Here is a 21,857-nt window from a genome sequence, read left to right on the forward strand (position 1 = left end):
CAGTTACCTTATATATGACATCTGAGCACTAGTACATATATTTTTAGTCTTCAGGGCCCAGTGCAGTTCCTGAGTACTCATTGCAATTCTTGGGCTGTGACACTTACATGAACTGCATGCTCCACACAGTCAGAGAGGCAGTTTTCTCAGAAGAGTATCTGAACTGTCTTTCAGATGCTGAGCTCCTGGCTGGAGCTTTCGAGATGTTACTGTTGCCTTCTTCTTCCACTCTTGATGGCAGATGCTATAAGTGATGGTGTACAAATCTACTGTTCTTTACTGCAGGTTTTGTTAGACTCATTTTGTTGGACGTTTAGGCACACAGTGGTGCCTGTGCACAGAAATGGAACACAGTCTGGGTGAGGTCTCACAAAATGACTAACAAAACCTAATGGCTTGGTACTTCTGGAATGGGAGACCTCACTCCTACTTGAGCTTTCCTACTGCCACTTGGTGCTTGCCTATCTCAGGGTGTGTGAGTTTAGCAAATTGAATGGACTTAAGGAGTCCAGATGACCAGAGCCACTGCCAAGAAGGAGGTGTGACTACTTGGCCAAGTCTGGAAGACAGTGACCATTTTTCTTGCTGACACCAAAGTGGTGTAGACCAACTGTAACAGCTGAGCTGCACTGCCAATAACCCTCATTAAACACTGTACTAATACATGATGGCAGCATTATTTTTATTTGCTCAAAAGCAGCAAGAAGGCATCTTAACCTGTACTGATTTAAAGCTGCCTGTTTCCCTTAATCTTTGCAGCTTCGACTTACATTTGCTATCTAAGAATAAGGGACACTATTTTTTGCTTTGTGTTAATCCTGAATTCTACTCAGATACAGTGAGTAAGTGAATCCTAAGTTGGAAATGATGGGCTGAAACAGTTTTATATACTCAGGCTCTCCCTTCTTCCAGAATCGTAATACCATCCTTTATCTTCTTTGTCTTGGTAACTACCATAGAGGAAAGCTGCTGTGTCTTTTATGCTCATATGTTCAGTGTTTGCCACCAGAGCTGGACTATTAAAGCAGAGGACTCTTCCTGTTAGAAACACTACAGAACGTGTGGGCTTAACACTGGGTCTCTCATGCCTGTCAGGATTCTTTTTTCAGTGATCTTAAAACAGATAAAGATTATGCATGAGTTCTGATCCTACATGTAACCCAGCCCCAACCTTCTAGGTAATAGTATTTGTAAATGAGAGCAGGATGATAGTTAATCCTAGCTACTTGTGCCAGGAGAGAACACATCCTTAGTTAATGTAGCTTGATTTCTCAAGTGGCGGTGTGTTAGTTTGTGGTAACTCACTTGCACATGATCTGTCAAAGATGTATATTCTCAGATAATTGGCCAGAACAATACATTGACTAATACCAGGTTTCACAACTGCAAAATATGACTTTGGATATCCTCTTGTTCTGAACTGTAGCAAAGCCTCTTGCTGTTTGTTGTGGATCAGTAGTTAGCCTTTCTGATTCTCTTGGTCATGTTTGTCCCTGCTTGCACACAAACACAGTGATTGTTCAGATGATCAATACATATATGAGTGTGCTACTTTGGGTTTGTTCACATTGTTTACTGAACTTAACAATTTTTGCTATTTTGATGTTATGTGTTAGGTATTTACAAATGCACATTTACTCACAAGAAGTTGGGAATTACCAAAGAGCAGCTTGCAGGAAAAGTATTGCCCCATCTGATTCCTCTTAGTATTGAGAACAATCTTAATCTCAATCAGGTAGGAACATGACTGTTTTCCATGCTTTTACTTGACAGTTATCAGAGAATAAATTTAAACTGTTGTCATAAAAAATTCGTACATTACTGCATGTTTGTGTCTGTTGTAAAAACAAACCCAATACAGTATTGTTTGTTTTTACAACAGACACAGACATACCAAAACCCTTCCCAGGTTTACTGTATTTGTGTGTTTGAAGCTTGTTATTTTTCAGTGTATTTACCTGATCTGGTGTAAAATTTAAAAATTAATACTTTCACCTTCCAAATGTCCTGCAAAAGCCGTTAGCTACTGACATGATAAGTATTCAAATAAAATGCTATATTGCTATGAAATATTGGAAAAGGGAATAGTATGATTTGTTTGTTTGAAAATCAATCTGGTAATACTCATATGTGGGGGGTTTGTCTGCATTGCCCCATTTCAATTTTTTTTTAGTGGCCTGTATTTTTCCCTGTTTCAGTGTGCACTCTGCTTGTAGTTTTGTATGTAATGCACGATAATGAAGGTCAATTGTAAGTTATTTAAAAATCTGCACTTTATCTGACATTATGTATTGTAGGTTTATGAGGTATTATCTGCTAAGTTACACCTATTTGAATTCCATTGCTACAAAACCCAAACTTCTTACATATTTCTTTTCCAGTTCAATTCTTTCATTTGTGTTATAAAAGATATGCTCAACAGATTGGAAGCAGAGCATAAAACAAAACTTGAGCAACTTCATGTCATGCAAGAGCAACAGAAGTAAGTGTTAATGTTTATATTGGAGAAGTAGTAATTTTTTGGCAAGTGTTAGAAAACTCTAGCCATATCATTAAAAAAATTAGGTTATTCTAAGTTCAGTAGTTGAGAATTACCTCAAATAAGCACAGTTGTCAGAATATTTGCTTCTATGTGCTAAATTGCTTTCCTGTAGTTGCTGAGAAATAATACGTACCAGAGAAACATAAACATTGCAGCCTTTTAGAAGGCTGTGATTTTTTAAAAGTATTTGGAGCTATTTTATGGAGTTTGATATGAGGTGAGATTTCTGAGGCAAAATAATTTGGGATATCTGAAATCTGGGTCACCCTGCTCAAAGGGAGAAATAAAGACCAAGAGAAATGATTAGGAGGTGTTTACTATTTATCATAGGAACATTTGTCAGTCTCCTGAAGGCATTATATAGAAGTGGTGGTGCTCTCCTAATGCGGTTTTTTGGTATTATTTAAATGCAGAAGAATGATCTGCATTGTTAGATCAGTGCTGTGGATGTGATTACAAAGTTGTCTTTTTGTAATACACTCTGCACTATGTAGATCCTTGGATATAGCCAACCAAATGAGTGTCTCTGAAGAGGCAAGATCTAGCAGTACAGGCAATCAGGTAAGCAGTAATATGTAACTTACACATAGAACATCGAAATTTAAAATTATCTAGTCGATATTTACAAAGTCTTAAATTACAGTATTTCAGGTAATGAAAGTTTTTTTTCCTTTGACCTTAAACAGATTGACAAGGTATTCAATAATGGAACTGACCTTCTAACTAGTGGATCTGATAGTAAAGAGAATGAGATTTCATCAATACAGAGAAAGGTGTGCTTTACTTTATTTTGTAATTCTTTTTTGTCCATATGTCTAATACAAGGTTGTATTAGATACGGTTGCAGAAAAACAATGCATGTAAATATGTACCATACTTAAAGCTTTAGTAAAGAAACTAACTGCTTTTATATAGCACACCACTGCACAGTCATGTGAGAAGGTCCATGAAAAATGTTCAAATCATATCCTTTGATTTCCATGTGAGCCTTTCCTTGAAAATAGCTTTGTACATAGTAGGCAGCAATTAGGATTATAAATTTGTGGTCATTTTCTTTCTCCTTAAGTATAGATTTAAATGAGACTAAAACTTCACCACTGGATTTATTGCAAAACAAAATAGGGGTCCTTATGATAAAATGACAAAGAGAAATGAAGATAAAATGTAGAATTTTAAGTTGTAGCAGAGACTGACTTTCCCTGTACCTTTCAAAGTTAAGTGAAAACAGTCAATTTGGGGTTAAATACAAGAAGCAAAGGAAAAACACAGCATAACAGAATACAAGCTTTAACTACTGTGAAATTATTTTCATGCTAATAATTATGGAAATGGCTCCCCAGAATCTACATATTTTATCATTTCTCTTTCTAGTTATCTGAATCCTCTCACTAATTTTAGACTAAGGGGGAATGATTAAATTATTTTATCCTTCATTATTATCAAAAATAGAGTTAAAATCCTCAAAAGACTCTCGAGCAGTTTTAAATTTAAATTCCCTTTTCAGCTCCATGGTCAGTTGCATTTCTGTATCAAGTTAGTAACCATATAAAAACAAAAACTGAGAAGAATGCTTTTTCTTATTCCCAATATTAAGGAAACAACGCTAAAGTGGTTTTGTTGATATATCTCTTCTATTTGAGATCTGCCCAAATTTCTCATTATGCTACTTTTAGTATTGTATATATTTGCTTTAAGTACTTTCTAGCAATATGGTAAATATTATAATAGATTTTGCTTTTTGGCTTTCTCTTTTGTGTAAATAATTGTATTGTTCACCACATATTACTGAAACGAGCGTGCTATTATGAAATAAAAATCTGAATGTACAGAATACGTATGAAAGAATAACCATTTTGAGCAACTTATTATCTCTATTTTCCCTTTTAAGGCCTCACTTACACTGGAAGAGAAGCAGAAGTTAGCTAAAGAACAAGAACAGGCACAGAAACTGAAAAGCCAGCAACCTCTTAAGCCCCAAACAACTACAGTAACCCCTCCAGTGAAGCAGGTGAGAGAGAACAAACAACTGCACTGTTTCCATTGGAACTCTGATGCCTTTTCAAGGGCTATATGCATTTAGCATTTCTTCCTCCTGTGAGTCACTTTTGTTTTCTCTGGTGGTACAGTGGCACAGCTGAGAAAAGCTAAATGAAATTTTCATGTGCCATCCATTTGCATAGTTAGCACTATTCCCCACTTTTTAAATTCCTAGAGTTTCCAGGGGTGTCATTATTATCAGAGGGTTATCATTCTAGATAAGGAAAGGACATATTAAGAAAGGTATTTCTCTGAAGAGTTTATTAAGTAAATAAATGAAGGATTTGGGGATAGGAATGGGGCATTTAAGCAAGTAGTCACAGTAGTACTTTTTGTGTAGTCTTAGATGTCAAATTAAAGCTGCCTAACAATTAGTTCTAAGCAGCAACGCACAAAAATAATCCAATCTCTCTTGTGTATTATTACATTTCATGCCCAATTCCATGCAGTGAATTCTAATTTCTGAAAACTTAATGCCAGGTCTGCAGGAGTAATGATAAAATACTGTTGCTAGAATGTCTTTACAGGAAAAACATTTAACTGCATTTTATGTGTTTTGCAGACAAAAGACTTGACAGATACCTTGATAGATAATATGTCATCTTTGAGTAGCCGTCCTATCAACCAAGCTCAAGTTGCATCTTCAAACAGCTTCTCTTCTGTTCCTTCTATGGGTGTTGGAATGGGATTTTCATCACCTATTGACAACACAAAACGAAATATGACAAACGGACTAAACACAAATATGGGGTTTCAGACTGCTGGATTCACTATGGGAGCAGGTCTTGCCACTCAGAATTTTTTCAGTGGTCCAAGTGCAGGAGCAACCAAGATGAACATAGTACCACCTGCCAATATGCCAAATTACAGTCCTATGAATGCTGCATCTGCAATCTCTCCACTGACACAACAAAACAGACCCCCAGATATGTCTGCTTTAGATAATCTTTTTGGTCCTCAAAAACCCAAAGTTAGCATGAAACAGTTGGCTCAGCAGAAATCAAGCCAGTGGGTTAATCAGTTTGTGCCACCTCCAGGGTCCCCGAACACGAGCAATACAGCCTTGGGACCACAGATGAACATGATAGGACAGCCGGGCTTTGGCATACAGGGTAATCCTTTCTTTTCTCCTCAGAACTTCGCACAACCAGCAGACACAATGACAAACAGCAGTTCAGCTAGCAATGACTTAAAAGATCTTTTTGGGTAAAATGTTTTGTTCTCTTCTTTCAAAGATTGATGAAATTTGGATCATGGGTAAGCTGATTAACATCTTGTTTTGATTAGTAAAAGCATGATTCGGGGAAACTTTCAACCCGGCAAAGTAATGACTTTTGGACAGGAAAAAAGGCTGATGTTGCATTCACCTGGTACTGCAGTGGAATTGTGTAAGTGCAAAGTCATCTTACATGCTAAAGGTCTTTTGTCTCTTTACCAACATGAGAGTACTGAAGGTAGGATGCATATATTCAACTGAAAAAGAAGTATATCAAAATTATTCATAGGTGAACTCAGTCAACTCCTATGAAATTTCCTGCAAAATTTTGTTTCTTAAGTTAAGCAAAAATACTTAGGGGATAATGATGCTAGTGGATGCAAACCTAGAGAATTATTTGTATTGCCTGGATTTGAAACAAGCTGTCATTTTGCCCTATGACAGTTTGCGAAAATTCTTACGCTGGCCCAAAACTTTTGATAGCCGAATTATACAGAGAGAACTCTAACCGATAAGTGGGGGCAAGACTAAGAAGGGAGCATATTTTGACTTCCTTCTCTCATGTAAGCTAATGTAATGAATGTGGTAGTAAACTGTAACAAGATTCGTAAGGCATAAGGAGTTGTTCTAAAATGTGGTTCAGGTTTGAAACAGAGTAAGAACACTGCTTCAAAGGTCATGCTGGATTACAATCTCTTTTATAATGCCAGATCCTTGTTAGAAGCCCCATAGCAAAAGCAACACACCACTTAAGCCGGATTTTAAAATACATGTGGTGATTTCATCACGTTTACTATATATTCCATTGTTTTGGCTAATATGATACTGCTTCTAACAGATGTGTAAAAAGAATAATTGTAGTTATGAAACTTCACAAAATGAATGTAAATGTAAAATTCACATGTTGACTGCCCCAGCTGTGTAACTAAACACACCTTATATAGTTATACAGAAATATCTTGAATTAATAAATAATTTTGGACTCAATTGAGAAGATTGAAAAGGATGGCTATATACAAATTGCACAGGGTTGTGTGAAAAAGCAGACTGCCATAAATTGCCTTGACTAGAGTGAACTATTTCATTTTAATTTTGTTCTAAATCAAGTCCTTATGAAGGATAGATTGACATTAAGTGATTTCTTAAATACGGATTTGTAAGCTCTAGAATATATGATAAATTCACAGGTATTTCAGATCCTTTTTATTGTATTACTCTAAATTCAATAAAGGTCTCAAGAAATCCAAGTAGTAGTTTCTTCTACTTCCCAGAAGGTGTATGTTCAGCTTGCCCATGATGGAATCTCTGCTCTGTCAGATACTACTGTTGGGTTTTAACTTTTTTTTCCTAAGAATTTCGAGAGCTTTCTTAACTAATATTTTGAAGACTGTAAATGGTTATTTTGAGAAGGAAAGAACTAGTTAACCTTTTTTACGGAAAGCCTACCTGCTTTATTTTTCAAAGCCTTTCACTGAAGAAACTCTTCTTTCATTTGCTGCTTAAGAAACCAAAGGGCCTTATGCTGTAAATATGACTTGTATTTTGTTATACTTCCACAGTTCTAAGCAGTTATAGCATTAAGCATATTTCTTAAAGAATCCTTTATGTATTAATAGCTGCTGTGTTAGTCCTGTTATTTTAAAATACTTGGGACCAATGAATTTGTGGTCTAGAAAACAATACCTAACATATTGTGATGCTTATGTGCTGTTAATATTTGTGGTAAGCATTGTAGGTTATGTTAAAATACCTGTGTAAATTTAAATTCAAAACTAGAACTGTTGAACTATTTAAGTTCATTTATGGTGGCTGGCACTCTATACTCTTAATTAATGTTGTCTTTTATGTCAACTCCTGAAAGCTGTGTTTTGTTAGGGTAACCTAAGGCAAGCCTTTGAAGAATTACTTGAATCTGTATTCCTCTAAATTTTTTGGAGAATAAGTTTATATTAAAAGCAGCATCTCATAGGACTCTACAATGTATTAAATTAATACATCTATGGCAAGGGCAGTCGTAAAAGTCAGTGTCCTGATCTGGGGTTTCAGTCACTGGTCTCTCTGGACTGGGGGCTCTTCAGAACTGGATTTAGTTTAACCTATTGCAGAGAAAGATAAGTGAAAAAAATTGATCTGATTTCATATACTAGACCTCCTAAACTGTGTGGTTTGGGGTATGTGCTTTTGGCATGGGCTGTATGAGAATATAATCCATTTTGTAAGAACAAAGTAGAAAAAAACCCTACAGATTCAAATTAAAAGTGGCTCTTTGATGAAGTGGTAATGCAATGGAATAAGCTCTTTATCTGACTCAAGCAATAGGACATTTTTCCATTTATATTAGAGAACATAATTTCGATTTCTCTTGTTTGCTGCAATTTTCAGAATGCCCAGAGTAGAAGAACAACAAAGAAAACTGAAAAGGGTGCTTATAAAACTTCTAACAAAATCTTCCAGGTTTTTAAAAATTTTAAAAAACCAAACTGTAGTTAAAATGAGTGACTCCAATCCCCCTTCCATGTTGATGCTTCCTGCTTAGTGTGTCAGGAAACTCAGTGTGTGTGAAGTTCTCTAATTATTTCTTCTTAACATAAAGGAAAGAGGACTTGCAAGAGGTAAGTCACCATGGCCACATGCCCCTTGGCTCCTGCTACAATAGTTTTTCTTTAGAAAGCCTTGTCCAATTGAGCTCTCCACTTACAAGTCATCATTGTGAGGCCCTGCAAGAGGCTGGAAGAGTTGTGGCCAGAGTGAATTGTTTGAGAGCAGCGATTGTGCTTCACATCCAAGTTTTTTTTTGAGAAGGAGGAAGGTGAAGGGACAGTGTTACAAAATGTGGGTGTTGTGGGAGCCTCCTGCATCTGAACTTGGATGGAAAGCGGTGTTACACCTAGCTTGGCCTGAAGCAGAGGGTCTCATGCAAAGTAAAATGGAGAACACAGGTTTGAAATTGGTACCTGATTAAGAAACTACAAATGCTGTTAATGAAATAGTAACCTGGTAAAAAAGTTGTTCTTCTTTACAATGCCTTGAGCAAGACTGCAAGACTGTAAATTGCACTAAATTTCTGCCCTTTGTATTCAACCTAATTTAAAGGAAAAAATGTGGGAGCACCCACTGCGTTCACCCACTGTGAGCGTATCTTCATTCTACTGTGGAAATGAGAACAGGGTCTGCACTGAAGTGCCCAGCCCACCTAGTTTACATTCATTTGTAAAGGAGGGGGTAAAGGGAAGGGAGTAAGTTCCTATTCTTTAAGTGATTCATCTATATTATATTTAGTACAAAAGGAGAAGCTAAGTGAAAATAGCTGCACATCTTAAATACATCAGTTGTGCTTTGCCGGCTCTGCTGTATGCTAAATGAACATGACTGCACCAAGACAGAAGTGTTTTCCATATTAGAGCTCTTGGTTCCATTTGGGTTAAAATAGGAAAGCCGCTGAAGTATCCTCTCAAAACTCAGTCACAGAAAGCAAACTAATCCTGTCAGAAGGAAGCATTGTATTAGAGGCTTGAAAAACCTCCGTTTGGGCTGATGGAGAACCTTAAAACTACTAAGTTTCAGATTAGCTTAGAAACCTATGATTCTGACTCTTGAGAGAAGCTGGGAGTGAAATGGCATAGGTGTCACTGGAGGAGGGAGCAAATCTTCTGTTCCTTTTCATCACACAGGTAGTGTGAATAAGGCACAGAACAGGCCTTGGAAGCTGCTTATGCAGGAGGGCAGCACTACCAGAGGAGTCTCTTGAAATGTAATGGAATCTACCAATTATTTGGGAGATGGGGAGAGAAATTTTACTGGGAACATGGGTAGAGTGCCCTGGTTTGTTTTAATGAAGATACAATGTTCTCCTCACTGTGAATAAGAAATGTTGTGGGAAAGCTGTGGCCTTACACAGGTGTTGAGTACTCCCAAGTAAAAGGCTGAATTTTTGGATGTGTAGGTGCACAACATTTCAAGCCTTATTCTTTAAAACTTTCCTTTTCTGTTTTGTCTTTTTAGCTACAACTGGTTCACATTTATGTGAAACCGTAACAAATACCCTGATGGCCTTTTAAAGAAAAATGTATGTTGACTTCTGTATTATAACCTCTGTTGTTATGTTACCTGTATCTGTAGATACATAAGTGTGATTATATTATAGATTATAGGATTTTTGGATTTTTCAGTTCAACTGCACCAAAAAAACAGAGACTAAATGAGAAGTTAGATTTGAATCAAATTCCATAAAACTTCCATGCAGGCTAAGAATGACATGATACTTGTGTTATCTGTTATAAATATACATGCTTAGTCTGCCTACATCTGTGTGACTTGAGCAGAAAAGGAAAGTTTTTAAAACATAAGTTTATGAACACTGGATCTTGCATTACAGTAAAGGTTTTGGACTTCAGAGTGACCTTTGTGTATTGATTAGGGGCTTTTTATTGGGGCTGGGTGGGATATTGCTGATTTGTGCCATTTCCAACAAAAGAAGAATAAGGAGGGGGAGTACAGAAAAAAAAAGTACCCTGTTGTATATGTTCTTTGTTAAGAGATATGCTGCATTTTATATATTCATTGTGAACTTTTCCTTTGAAATAGCTGTGAGAAAACCTATCTGGAGAATTTCAGATGAGTTAGCTGATTTTCAAGTGAGGTTCTGACTTGTACCTTACCTTCCATTAGGTTTTGACTGCTTTGCAAGGAAATTACACAAGGCAGTAAAACCTTGGATTCGTACACCAAATCCTCTTGCCATTAAGGCCTCACCCTTGTATCAACATTACAAACAAGCCCCGAAGTTGTACTGTCTTTAAGTTCTCTGAAACAGGTCTAACTGCTGTACAGATTCCTGAGATGAAGCTGTAAATCAAAATGTGTTATAGTGAACTCAGGCCTTGAGCAAAATATTTAATACTTGTTTATTTGTCTAATTGTACAGTCTCTGTACTAGTGGCAGATTTATGTTCTGATTGTAAAACATTAAAATTCTCATGAGATTTATAAAATGATATTGTTGTGTCAGCTGTGATTCATAAATAGAACTGTCATAGCATGGCATCAGTGTATATCTGGTTTATTGGACAGCTCTTCAAAACCAAAATTATTCTTTTAGATCTTTTAGATCAGTTACTTTGAAGCTATGTAAAAGGTACAGTGACAGTTTTGAGAAATACACACTACTTTGTATTCTGAATTAGGTTGCCTATGGAAATAAATGAACTTTTCATATTTTCACATTGGAAGATATTTTTATTGAAAATTGTCATTAAATTAACTAATAGTAACTTCTGTAGAAAACTCTTTCCCTGTACATTTTGTTTGAAATATATTATCCTACATACTTTCATGTTCGTTTCTTAGAGATTGCTGTCCAGACATTTGTAAAATGTCATCGATACTGCTTTCATGCAATGGATAAAAGTTCTGGGGGAAAGCTGCCACACTAGATGCCTCTAAAATTATCATTTACTTTTTCTAAGCCCACGCTGGGATTCTGATGATACATAGTGATCTCAGTTTGCGTTTTCACAGCTCATTGACCCAGAAACCAACCCTTTCTCTAAACCCGATTTTCAAGATACACTGCTTTGTAAGGTTAGAGTTTGCCAGCACTCCGAAGGAATGTGGTTCTCAGCTTTTAGTATGGTACAAATTCTTCAAGTACAAGACATCTGGCTTCTGATCTGCTTAGAAGCATCATTGTTGGCTGGAGATGGTATGGGAGAAGAGAGTAGAACAAAAAGATAGATTCGGTGAAAATGGAAAAGTAGCGCCAGGTGGCTTCAGTTCTCTCTTCATTTTCACTTGCTGAGGATGGCAGCAGACCCGTTCCTTCCACAGCTGTATCCATCAAGTGAGCACAGTCCTGTCATACGCCAGCCCCCTGCTGAGAAAATGCCCGCCTTAATTTGCTCAGCTAATCACAGTCCTGATCTGACTGGTATGTCCTTCACCTTGGAAATGTTCTCTTTGTCTCTCCATGTCTGGATATTGGTAGGATCCCTAACTTCTACCCGTTTCTTAAGCAAGAAGGTTTCAAGTGCTGAAATCCAGATGTTCTGGGTTGGTTTGTTGTGGTGTAAAGTTGATGTTTTTATAAACTCTTTCATTAATTCAGATGGCATAAACCTTCAAGCAGGGAAAGCTGGAGATCTTTGCAGTTGTTTATTCTTTGCCTGGAATCCTTTGATATTGGCAGCTAATTGTGTTTCATCACTTAAATATCTCTAGTCTGACCTTTGGATTTGTTATATACCAGAACTTTAGGTTAATCTTTTTTATATCAGCATTTGTAAAGCTGTGTTATCAGCTGAAGACCGCTGCACTAGCTCAGTAGGTTGGAAAATGGCTCATAGAGTAACAAGGTGGATTCTGTTTTCCTGTGCCAAACTGACAAAGCAGGAATTCAGTTTATACTCTTATCCATGCACAAACCCAAGAGCAGCTAAATAATAATAAATACTAGTTATTCAAGCTCTAAAACAATTTACTAAGAATTCTAGGCATAAAATTTGAACTCTAGACTTCAAAAAAATTCTTTTTTTCCTCTGTAGGACACCTGCCTATGAACTGTACTGTTAGGCTCTATTGCAGTTTCTTCCTGCAAATTAAGGCAGTTGTGGATGTGAAATGATTGGAAACTTAGAAATGGTAGAAGTTTAGTGACCTACCTATACTTACCAATTTTCTAAGGTTGGAGGTTTTTATCCACCTTTTGCTTTTGCCATAATTATTATTTGGCCTTTTTTCATGGAATTTCTTAAAATGCTTCACTTTTTGCACAACATTCAAAAGACTAGGTTTTACACTCTCCTGCAAGAATCATCTAAGGGATAATCAAAGAAGAACCTCCATTTTTAACAACATCAATGAAAATATTATCTTTTACCTGAGAACCAAGAGGTTTGGGAGCTGAAGTTGCAACACAGGCAAAGGCATGTAGGTTTAGTTTTTTAATTTATAGATGGTAAGAGATTTGACAGATTTAGTCACATCTGTTAGGACTTAAAATATTAATTTTAAACAAATATTTTGCTCAAAGAAAAGTTTATTTATCATTTTAAGCTGTCTCTATGTCATAATTTTTAAATGAGAAAAGGTTGCATGAAAGGTATTCTGGAGCTTATTTTATTCTAACATAACTAAGCCCTAGCTGCAGTTGAGCATAAACTCAACTCTCCCTTCAAGTCTACTAGAGCATATATAGATTTTCATCTCTGTTTTTAAGATTGATGTGACTGCTCAGTCATCCTTCTCCCTCATTCCTTCTCAGCCCTTTGCAACTTCAAACCTGTTGCCCACTTTCAACCCTTGTTCAATGAAAGCGTTGTTAAAATACCAAAGATAAAGAATTAATGTAAGTTTTATGGTAACTGTTGCCTCATTAGACAGACTGACTTTGCACTTCAGGTGAGGGAAGGGCTGCAGAGATAGCTCTGGTTAGGCACTAGAAAATTCACTTAAAGGAGAGCCCCCAGGAAGGCAGGTTTTATGAATTCTGATCTTCATGTAGTAGTGAGTTTTATTTTCATATCCCACAGTTTTGGTTTCTAACAGTATTTAAAAGGAAAGAATTGTATCATTCACTTCTATCATTATGTTCTCTTTTAAAGAGTTCAGATCTAGGATTAGAGAAACACAATGAGCTACATGCTATAATTTGGTGAATCAATCACAACTATTCACGATTGGGTATCACCGCAGGTAGTTACTAATAGTATATTATAAGTGTACTGCCTGGCATAGATAATCTGTTAAACATGGAAAGAAGACAATACCAAAGACCACTCCCCTTTTGAATGTATTTTTCTAGTAAGAAGAAAAGGGAAAACACAAATTTGAAGAGGTGGAATGATCTTTTAAATAACTTGTAACAAAAAGATTTCTAAAAACATGAAAGCAGTTCCTTACTGATAGTGACAGGCTGTGAAAGGTTATGAGATGTTAATTTCAAAATTATTTGTAAGATACAAGAAAACTGCCATAAGGTGTCACTATAACCCAAGGAACTTTCAAATACATTTCAAACATAATAGAAATGTTCTTGCCCAGCTACAAGACTCTCCTTATACAGCTTTGTGAAAGTAAAAATGGACTTACTTTTAATTAACAAACTATTCCTGTAGGCACAGAAATCATCATCAAGTGTATCTGTATTAGTGCAATGGTGTAGAAGCTCTGTCCTTTTTTCTTTTTGTGGAGAAACAGACATACTTCACATAGGAACTTTCCACATAGAAATGCTTTAAAAGCCTCTTACAGTGTAAGGTAAGAAATGAGTACTTAATTAGCAGTTTTCAGTAAGGAAAATTATAAATAGGATTTCTTATTTCCATTATTATTTTATATGTTACATAGCATGCTACGAACCACTATTTTTATTTTGTGTCCAACTGTGATCAAATGTCTTTCCTACTGGCAATCTGATCGGGAAGTAGAAGTGAGAAACTAAAGATGAATTTTTAACTATTTGGAATTAGTGCTGGTTTTGCTGCAGTTATCAGAGAAACAAACACAACATCTGAAACATTGATTTGGGCTGACTCAACACAAAGCATTTAACCTGGCAGGAAAGTACTCAGTTCTCATATGTGGTAAAATAGAAACCAGGATTCTGAAGTCTTTGAGTCCCTCTTCATTTACGGCAGAAAATTGTAGATGTAAAGCCATAGGTTTCAAAATCTGAGGGACCAGATCGATCATTTACTCTAAACCCTTGTATAACATGAGATCCCAGGTCACCTCTTCTATTTGACGTCAGATGCTGTAGATCTTGTCGGCTGAATTCCTACAGTACCCTCTTTTTTATGTAATGTTGCAATGACTTTTACAGGTGCCAATACAATAAGGATCTCCAGTACACCAGACACTATACAAATACAAAGGAAGAATTGGCTTCAGCCCAAAGTTTCATGCATAACAATAAAATATGTTTATCACCTGGGTGGACCTCTTAGGCACCACTTAAGGACATTGGTTTAGTGGTGGACTTGGCATTGGTGGGTTAACAGATGGACTCGATGATCTTAAAGGTCTTTTCCTGAAAGAATGATTTCATGATTCAATGAAAGCTACCACCCAATTTTTACCAAGGCCTTGTTCTTGGGCAAAGCACTGTCAAACTTAACAGTGCTGTGAACATTAAAGTCTGCCAACCCTAAGGCCTATGTGCAGATGAAACCAGTATTCATTATCTCTGCTTAATTACTTTGCTCCATTTGGAAGATATGGAGGCATTTAAAACTTTCAAAGAAGCTTAGTTTTGAAACATCAAAATGTTTTAATTCAATTTAATTTTAAGAAATCTTCAGTTAGGAAGAGAGGTCACTCAGGTTTTTCTAGCCTTTGAGCTCTTGGTGAGAGCTAAAAAGGCAAAGTTTTCTTGCGTTAATTAAAGAAGGTTCCTCCAGATAACAAGAGCAAGCTGTGGTCCAAAAATCATCTCACAAGCACCAGGGATGTGATCACATGGCCTTGAACTGAAAAGAAACTGATTAAAAATTCACAGTTATTCTCGTGTATTTCCACTGGAAGACCCCAGCAGCTTTTGGTTACTGTTAAGGCTGATTGCTCAGCACAATGTGAAGCATCTTTGTGTTAATTCAGCAGAAATGCCAAAAGGTTAAATTGACTTTCCCAGGATGTCAGTGTCAGGGTGTCAATTACTGTGATAATTAAACATTTGTAAAGAGTTCAAAATTTTATATTTTACAAGCATTAGGAGAAGTGGCTGCTTGCAAGACAACCGGCACATAAAATGTGTATGCTATCCAGTCTGCACTGAAACCAGTAGCAAAAATCTCTCTTAAATGTGGCAAAGTTTACCCCATCCATTATGTTGAGGAATCATAGGTAGGAGTAGCATAAAGATGTTTTTTCAAGGCTTTTCAACAAACGAAATAACTAAAAAATTTGACAGCCTCTAGGTGTACATTTACTAGAAACTACTCTTCCACATAAGTTATGTTTATTGCTAGTTCTGATATTTGCATGCTTGGTTTTCTTACTCTGAATCAAGCCCTGTGTCTGCAAGGCACAGCTATGGTTAGGAAGGCACATCTCCTGTATGTGCACTTGATCCGTTTCAAGTTTTCTTGCAACTCACTTTACTCTTGAACACCTGAGGTAATGATGGTATATGAGCCCACAGCAGCGGCTGTCTGCATGCTGGTTTAGGTCTATCTTGGGTCTAAAATACAGTTTTAACACACTTACTAGTGGTCTTTGGGGATAGGAGCCTGTAGTTTCAGTAGAATCTACAAGTTATGTGAGTTATATAGTTTTAATTTTGCAAAATATTTCTTTGCAAGTGTAGGCAAATGCTGTGTCTTCGACTTAGCCTCCAGCTTGCAAGCAGCAGACTTACATGTATGTAATTTGCTGTGTTTTGAAAAGGTCTGAGATAGCAAAAGGAGGATCACAATGTGGTATAATTTCTGAAAAAGAAAATTAGGGCATAGGGTTAAATCAGGAAAGAAAAAAGTAGTAACAATGACAACTGGGTCCATAAGGGTTATCATATTAGGTCTTACCTAGGAAGAAAGAGTTCCTCAGCTGATGCTCCAAAATGTGTGCTGGGATTAGTCACCTAGGTATTGCCATGGCCTCACCCAGCTCATTCTTGTTGGGAATTGGGTAGTGCCCCTGTGGATGGTGCTCCAGCAGGAACAGGGCACTGCAAAGCTGGTGTGACAGTCTCTGCAGCAGTGTTTTGGAATCCAGGCACTTTGCTACTCTGTGAGCCTGAGGAGCAGGAAACAGAGAAGCAGCACTGCTCCTGTCGAGCTGCCTCCCCACAGAGATGCATGAGTAACACGCTTTCTTCAGACCTTAGAGAAAGAGTCAGTGAACTTCAAAAGGGGCTACTGCTGCAGCACTGCAGAAGTGCAGGCAGTGAAGGATTGCAAAGAGTAAAGACAAGGGAGAGAGGAAACCTGCTGTGAGAAATGTGTAATTCCGTTAATGGTGAGGCAGGTGGTATTGTATAGACACCTACACCCACGAGGGGCAAGTACCCTGCCAGGGGCCAGCCAGGATATATCTCTGAGGGAGCTACTTGAATCAGTCCCAAATGAGTGAAGGACAGACTTCAGATATCTGTGCTAAATGCAACTAGAGAATATGTAGATAAGTGAACAAAGCACTAAATTTTAAGCATAACCCCTTTCTTGTATCTGCTCTGTGCTCTCTTTATCCAAACCAGGACCAGAAGCCCAGAAAGCATGGCAAGATAAAATCCTTTTTTCCACAGCTGCCAGGAAATACGGGTTTTGAATACCACTTTCCAACCTGAGGCTCAGTCTTCTAAAGTGAATTCCTTGCACTGAAGTTCACACCATTTCCAGTTTGGAGCTGGGTTCTTCCACAGTTTCAGGTGTTCAGCTGCCATAAGAGCATTCAGGAAACTATCTCAAACACCAGCAAATACATGTTTGTTTAAATGGAAGAAAATTTCATGATGTTGTTTCACATATATATATATTCCTAAACCCATACATACGTCTGGTGTCTGGCAGTTGGCCTACTTATTATCTGTGTGCCTGGTGAAAATTGGAGAGGCTGCTTTAATGCACACATGTGATTGTTTTGGGCCTTTCCATTGTGGTGACCTTGCTGCTTCGCCTGTTGGCACACCCCAGCAGTAAACCAGGGCTAGGGGTCTGGAGTGAGAAACCAGGAGGAATTTCTTCCTTTTGCTCAGTTTGGAGATGGCCAGATTCAAGCCTGAGCAGTGTGAGTAGGAGGAGGCAGAGGAGGAAGAGGAGGTGCAGCTGTTCCCAGGGCAGCAGGACAAGCTTCAGGGAGAGTTACTGGTCGCTCCTTGATTCGGCAGTGAGAGCAGTTGCTGTTCAACCCAACTAGACAGAAGTACACCCAGTGAACCCCTGCTAGAGGCATGTGGGTAGGTAGTGCTGAGATCTGGAGGTACCCATGCTCTAGATGCTTGCTATGGAAGGACTGTTCTGCAAGGACAAATGTGTTGGCCGTGCTGAGCCAACACTTCTCTACATCACATGAATTATTCAAAGCGGATAAAGAAACTCTAACCAGAGCTGCAACAAAAGAGACTGCAGCAAAGCCTAACTCTCAGCTCCTAAGTATGCTCCCTCCCTCTCTTCTCCCCTCCTGGTTCATACTAGGAATAAAGGATTTCAGTGAAAGGTGTTTGCCTGCCTCACATAACCCTGGGGAAATGTATTTTCCAACGTTGCCTACCTCAAAGTGGAGCTGGGACAATCCAGACATTTGGTGTTTGTGTTATGGAGACTTATAAAACCCAGAGACTGGGGAGGAATGTAGTGGTGGATGCATAGTCCTTGCACTGCTTTGGCCCAGATTTACATCCCATTCAAACCTACTCCTTCAGTTCAAACACCCAAATGAGGAGTTTTTAAGTGAAAAGAACACAGATCCAGTTCCTATCTCTGGAGGAATTGCTTTCTGGCTTTCTTTTTTTCTCCTCTCTCTCTTTAGAGTCTGGATAGACCAAGCTCTGAACAGAAGTTAGGGCGAAAGTGTGGCTCCTGAGCCTGAAAGGATAAGGACAGTGTAGGGCAGGAGAGAGGGACCAGAGCCATGGCCACTGGCTCAGGGACACCAGGTGGCCTGTGGCAAAACAAGAGCTGGGGTTGGTGGGTGGGCAGCTGCCTGGCCTCCACATGGCAACTCTCAGCTGGGGACTTCCAGGAAAAATCAATTCTTCTTGTGCTCGTGGCCTGATGAGGCACTGACAGGCTCTTAATTTAACTGTACTTGTAGGAGCGAGGTAATGTGCCAAATTCAAAGCTCTCCATTTTCCTAGCCATCTACAAGGTTTCTGCCTTCCCCCTCACCTAAAGGGAGGGGCTGATAGAGAAGGGATATATTAAATTGTTTTGGGATTTTTGTTTGGTTGTTTGGTTGTTTTTCTTTGTTTGTTTTGTTTTGTTTTGTTTTTTCTTTTTTTTTTTTTTACTTGTTGTCCATATCCCAAATCCAATATCTGAGGCCTTGCCAAAAGCAGAAATTATTCCTTTGACTCCAGCCAATGTGTAGGCATGATCAGTGGAGTGGTGGGCTGCATTTCCACAAGAGTTTTCATTAAGTACTTTCTGCCATGCTAGGAGAAGTGTGTTGTGGTCATGAAGTCACACCGAATTGGACTGCTTCACCTCTTTGACCCGCTCTGTGTTTTAAAAATGCAATGGATTTAATTTATGGCTGGTCTTCCATTGCATATTCAAACAGCATCGCACCAATGCACCTCCATGTCTGTCTGCCCAAGGGCCCAGCAACATCAATAATAAATGACCAGACATGGGAAGGCAGCTTTGGGTTCAAACCAGCAAGTGCACTGGGGTAGGGGGCCTCCCCTGGGCGGAGGGTACACAGCGAATGGGAACTATAGCTTGTAGTAATTCCCTCCCTGCAGAAAGGACTCGTAAATATTTAATAAACTTCTGGCCTGTGCCATAGATGAGGTCTTATTAGTGAACTGGAGTGGCTTGAGGACAGGTATTGTGTCTGTTACTATAGCACCACCTTGCACAGGATCTCGGTGAGAAAGAGGCAGGGGAGGGAGGGAAGGAGGGAGGGAGGGAGGGATGCACTGAGGATGAGCCCCAGCGAACCAGCCTGAGGTTTGCCTGTGGAGCAGGCAGCACGTCCTGCCCAGGGACGCTGGCCCTCAGCAGCACCTGCAGCTCGCCAGCTGCAGCCCCGGACATCTGCCCGGCACAGGTACCGACCGGCACGGCAGAGCTGCTCCACGGGCCAGCCGAGGCCCCGAGTGCTTCTCAGGGGGCTTCGCTCCACAGCTTCTCCCTTCTGGCTTTGCAAGATCTGACTTATTTTTTATTATTTTTTACCCCCTCCTTTCTTGAGCAACTGGTTGTTGTTGCAGAGGTCACCGAGGGGACTGGTGGAGGCTCCCGACTCTGGCATTGGGAAATATGACAGCAGAAGTGAATGCTTGTTAACATAAGGGATTTATTGAAGAAGAAAGACAAAATGCCTTTCAAAGGGCTCGGTTCACTGAAAGAAAGATTTTTTAACCCAGGAAAGGAAGAGGTGAAGAACACCATTAGTGACTCGCTGGGGAATCTGAGAAGGTAAAACCCAACAGAATATTCCCAGACAGGTCCATTGATTCAATTTATTAAGAGAAATGCAGTATAGAAAAAAGGTATAAACATAGAACAGAATATAGAGTTGCAAAATTAATATCCGAGCTCAGGGAGTGAGACACCTTGCTGTAAGACAGAAGGTGTAAAAGGAGCAGTTACAACAGCATAGGACTGTAGATCATAGAATATTTATATTAAACAACAAAGGTGACAATAAATTATGAAATAATGTTCTAATATTAAAAAGAGCTTGAAAAAGTGTTTAATTAAAAAATTTAAATAATTAAATATGAATAATTCTGTGGTTTAGTTCGCATGAGAAAAAGCAATAATTTAATGGGAATTAACGCTCCCAGTGATGCCACTCTTGAAATTATATTTAATGTTCCTAAATTACAGGTTTGGCGTTTTTAAAAACTTGTTCCAAATTAGTAAGAGAAAATGTATTAAATAGAGATGTGTATGTGTGTGTTTACTGAGACTAGCAAATTAGAGAGAGAATAAAGAGAAGCAGCTGTTTGCTAGCAAAAGCAGAAAAAAGATTAAAGATTTTCATCTTAACCTGACAATTTTATGAACCAAGAAATGGAAGATTTTTATTTTTAGAGAAATTAAAATCTGATGTAACAAATGACCAGTTTCATAAAGGGAAAGATATTTGTCATTTAAATAGAAGAATATCTCTGCTAGTAATGGCTACTGACAACACTTATTTGTGTAATCAATAGATGCGAGCCAGAGGGGTTAGTGGCATTCCTTCCATGCTTGATGTTGATGTTGTGTTTTAAATCTTTGTGTGTATCAGGCCAACATTTTAACTGAAGGTGTTTCTAGTGAATGAATTGTACTTGCTTTCATGTGCATCCCTTTGCCTTCTATTGGGAATGCTATTTTGAGTAAAGAAATAGTTCTTGCCGTATCTAAAGAAGCCTTTGATCATGAGAAAATGTGTAAGAATTTACACATATCATACTACAGTATATACACTTCTGAAAGATTCATAACAAAGACTGATAGATTGCAGTTACTCTATTTCTGTATCACATGAACAGAATATCTGTGCTCTATGCAGTTTCAACTTAACTTTCTTTAATTTACAGTGTTACCGATGAAGCCTGATGTTTTGCTGTTTTTACTTTTACAATACTCTACAGCAATTCAAGGGAATCTGTTTATCTTCTAGAACATTGATTTAAGTCATTTATTCAATGACAAATTCTCTTTGCTGTGGGCTCTTCTGGCCAATTTGACCAAATCCATGTAAGGTTTGTATCTAGTGAATACATGATGTGGCAGTACACTGGGCTCACTTTACATTATCCAGATTGCTCTCCTCTTGTAGCCATGTATCAAAGATGTCATGCTGGTTCCTACACAGTTGATAGTACAGGCAACCAGCTTCAGCAACACTGCTCCTGAATCAAATTAACCCAAATATCACTTGAGATACAAGAAAGTTTGCTGAACTTAATTATTTTTTGTTTTAAATGTAAGTATCCCAGAGCCTTCCTTAGATGTACCAATCAGCAGAGGAAATAATCCAAACTATAAAATCTTTTTAGTATGTCTGCAGTCAGATCTAAGTAAGAATTGCTGCAACTTGAGCAGTCTTGAAGGAAATACGCAGTCATATTTGAAAGTTTCCATAAATGAATGAAACATGCATGTTTTTAATTTGAACTTCATTCTCTACAGCTTAGTCTACAAATAAGAGTATACACTTGTGTTTTTACATGATTGCACATGTACCTATATACCAGCTTCTACCTTGACTTTACTCTTCATCCAGTCCAATTGGTTTTAATGTGGTGTAAATCAGCGAAGAATTTGGTTTATCTTCTAGCATTTGGTTGATGATGAATTGTATTAATGCACATCCTTGATTAGGGCTCCAAGTGTGATTTCACTGACTGTAATGTGTTGATGTCAAAACTGGCAAAGTGGGTAGAAAAATACTCTTTAGCTTTGGTAA

At 38.1% G+C, this 21,857-nt stretch overlaps 2 protein-coding genes across 4 annotated transcripts in view; both read left to right on the forward strand.

Moving 5' to 3' along the window:
* SCYL2 (SCY1 like pseudokinase 2) overlaps positions 1-10,789 on the forward strand; it is a 36,929-nt gene extending 26,140 nt beyond the window's left edge. For 2 of the 3 annotated variants that reach the window (XM_042026602.1, XM_042026605.1), the window contains 6 exons: positions 1,617-1,735; positions 2,382-2,482; positions 3,037-3,103; positions 3,229-3,315; positions 4,431-4,550; positions 5,142-10,789. In XM_042026602.1, the coding sequence (XP_041882536.1) occupies positions 1,617-1,735; positions 2,382-2,482; positions 3,037-3,103; positions 3,229-3,315; positions 4,431-4,550; positions 5,142-5,789 (1,142 nt within the window). In that variant the 3' untranslated portion in view covers positions 5,790-10,789. The remainder of the gene's footprint in view (positions 1-1,616; positions 1,736-2,381; positions 2,483-3,036; positions 3,104-3,228; positions 3,316-4,430; positions 4,551-5,141) is intronic. The other variant, XM_042026613.1, reaches the window with a different exon arrangement.
* Positions 10,790-19,710: 8,921 nt separating this feature from the next.
* SLC17A8 (solute carrier family 17 member 8) overlaps positions 19,711-21,857 on the forward strand; it is a 28,795-nt gene continuing 26,648 nt past the window's right edge. The window contains exon 1 of the mRNA XM_042026657.1: positions 19,711-19,870. Coding sequence (XP_041882591.1) covers positions 19,728-19,870 — 143 coding nt within the window. The 5' untranslated portion in view covers positions 19,711-19,727. The remainder of the gene's footprint in view (positions 19,871-21,857) is intronic.

This window comes from Corvus kubaryi, unplaced genomic scaffold, assembly GCF_017639235.1.
Source record: "Corvus kubaryi isolate FWS band 111438036 unplaced genomic scaffold, C.kubaryi_AGA036_p1.0 129, whole genome shotgun sequence".
NCBI classification, from domain to species: Eukaryota; Metazoa; Chordata; class Aves; order Passeriformes; family Corvidae; genus Corvus; species Corvus kubaryi.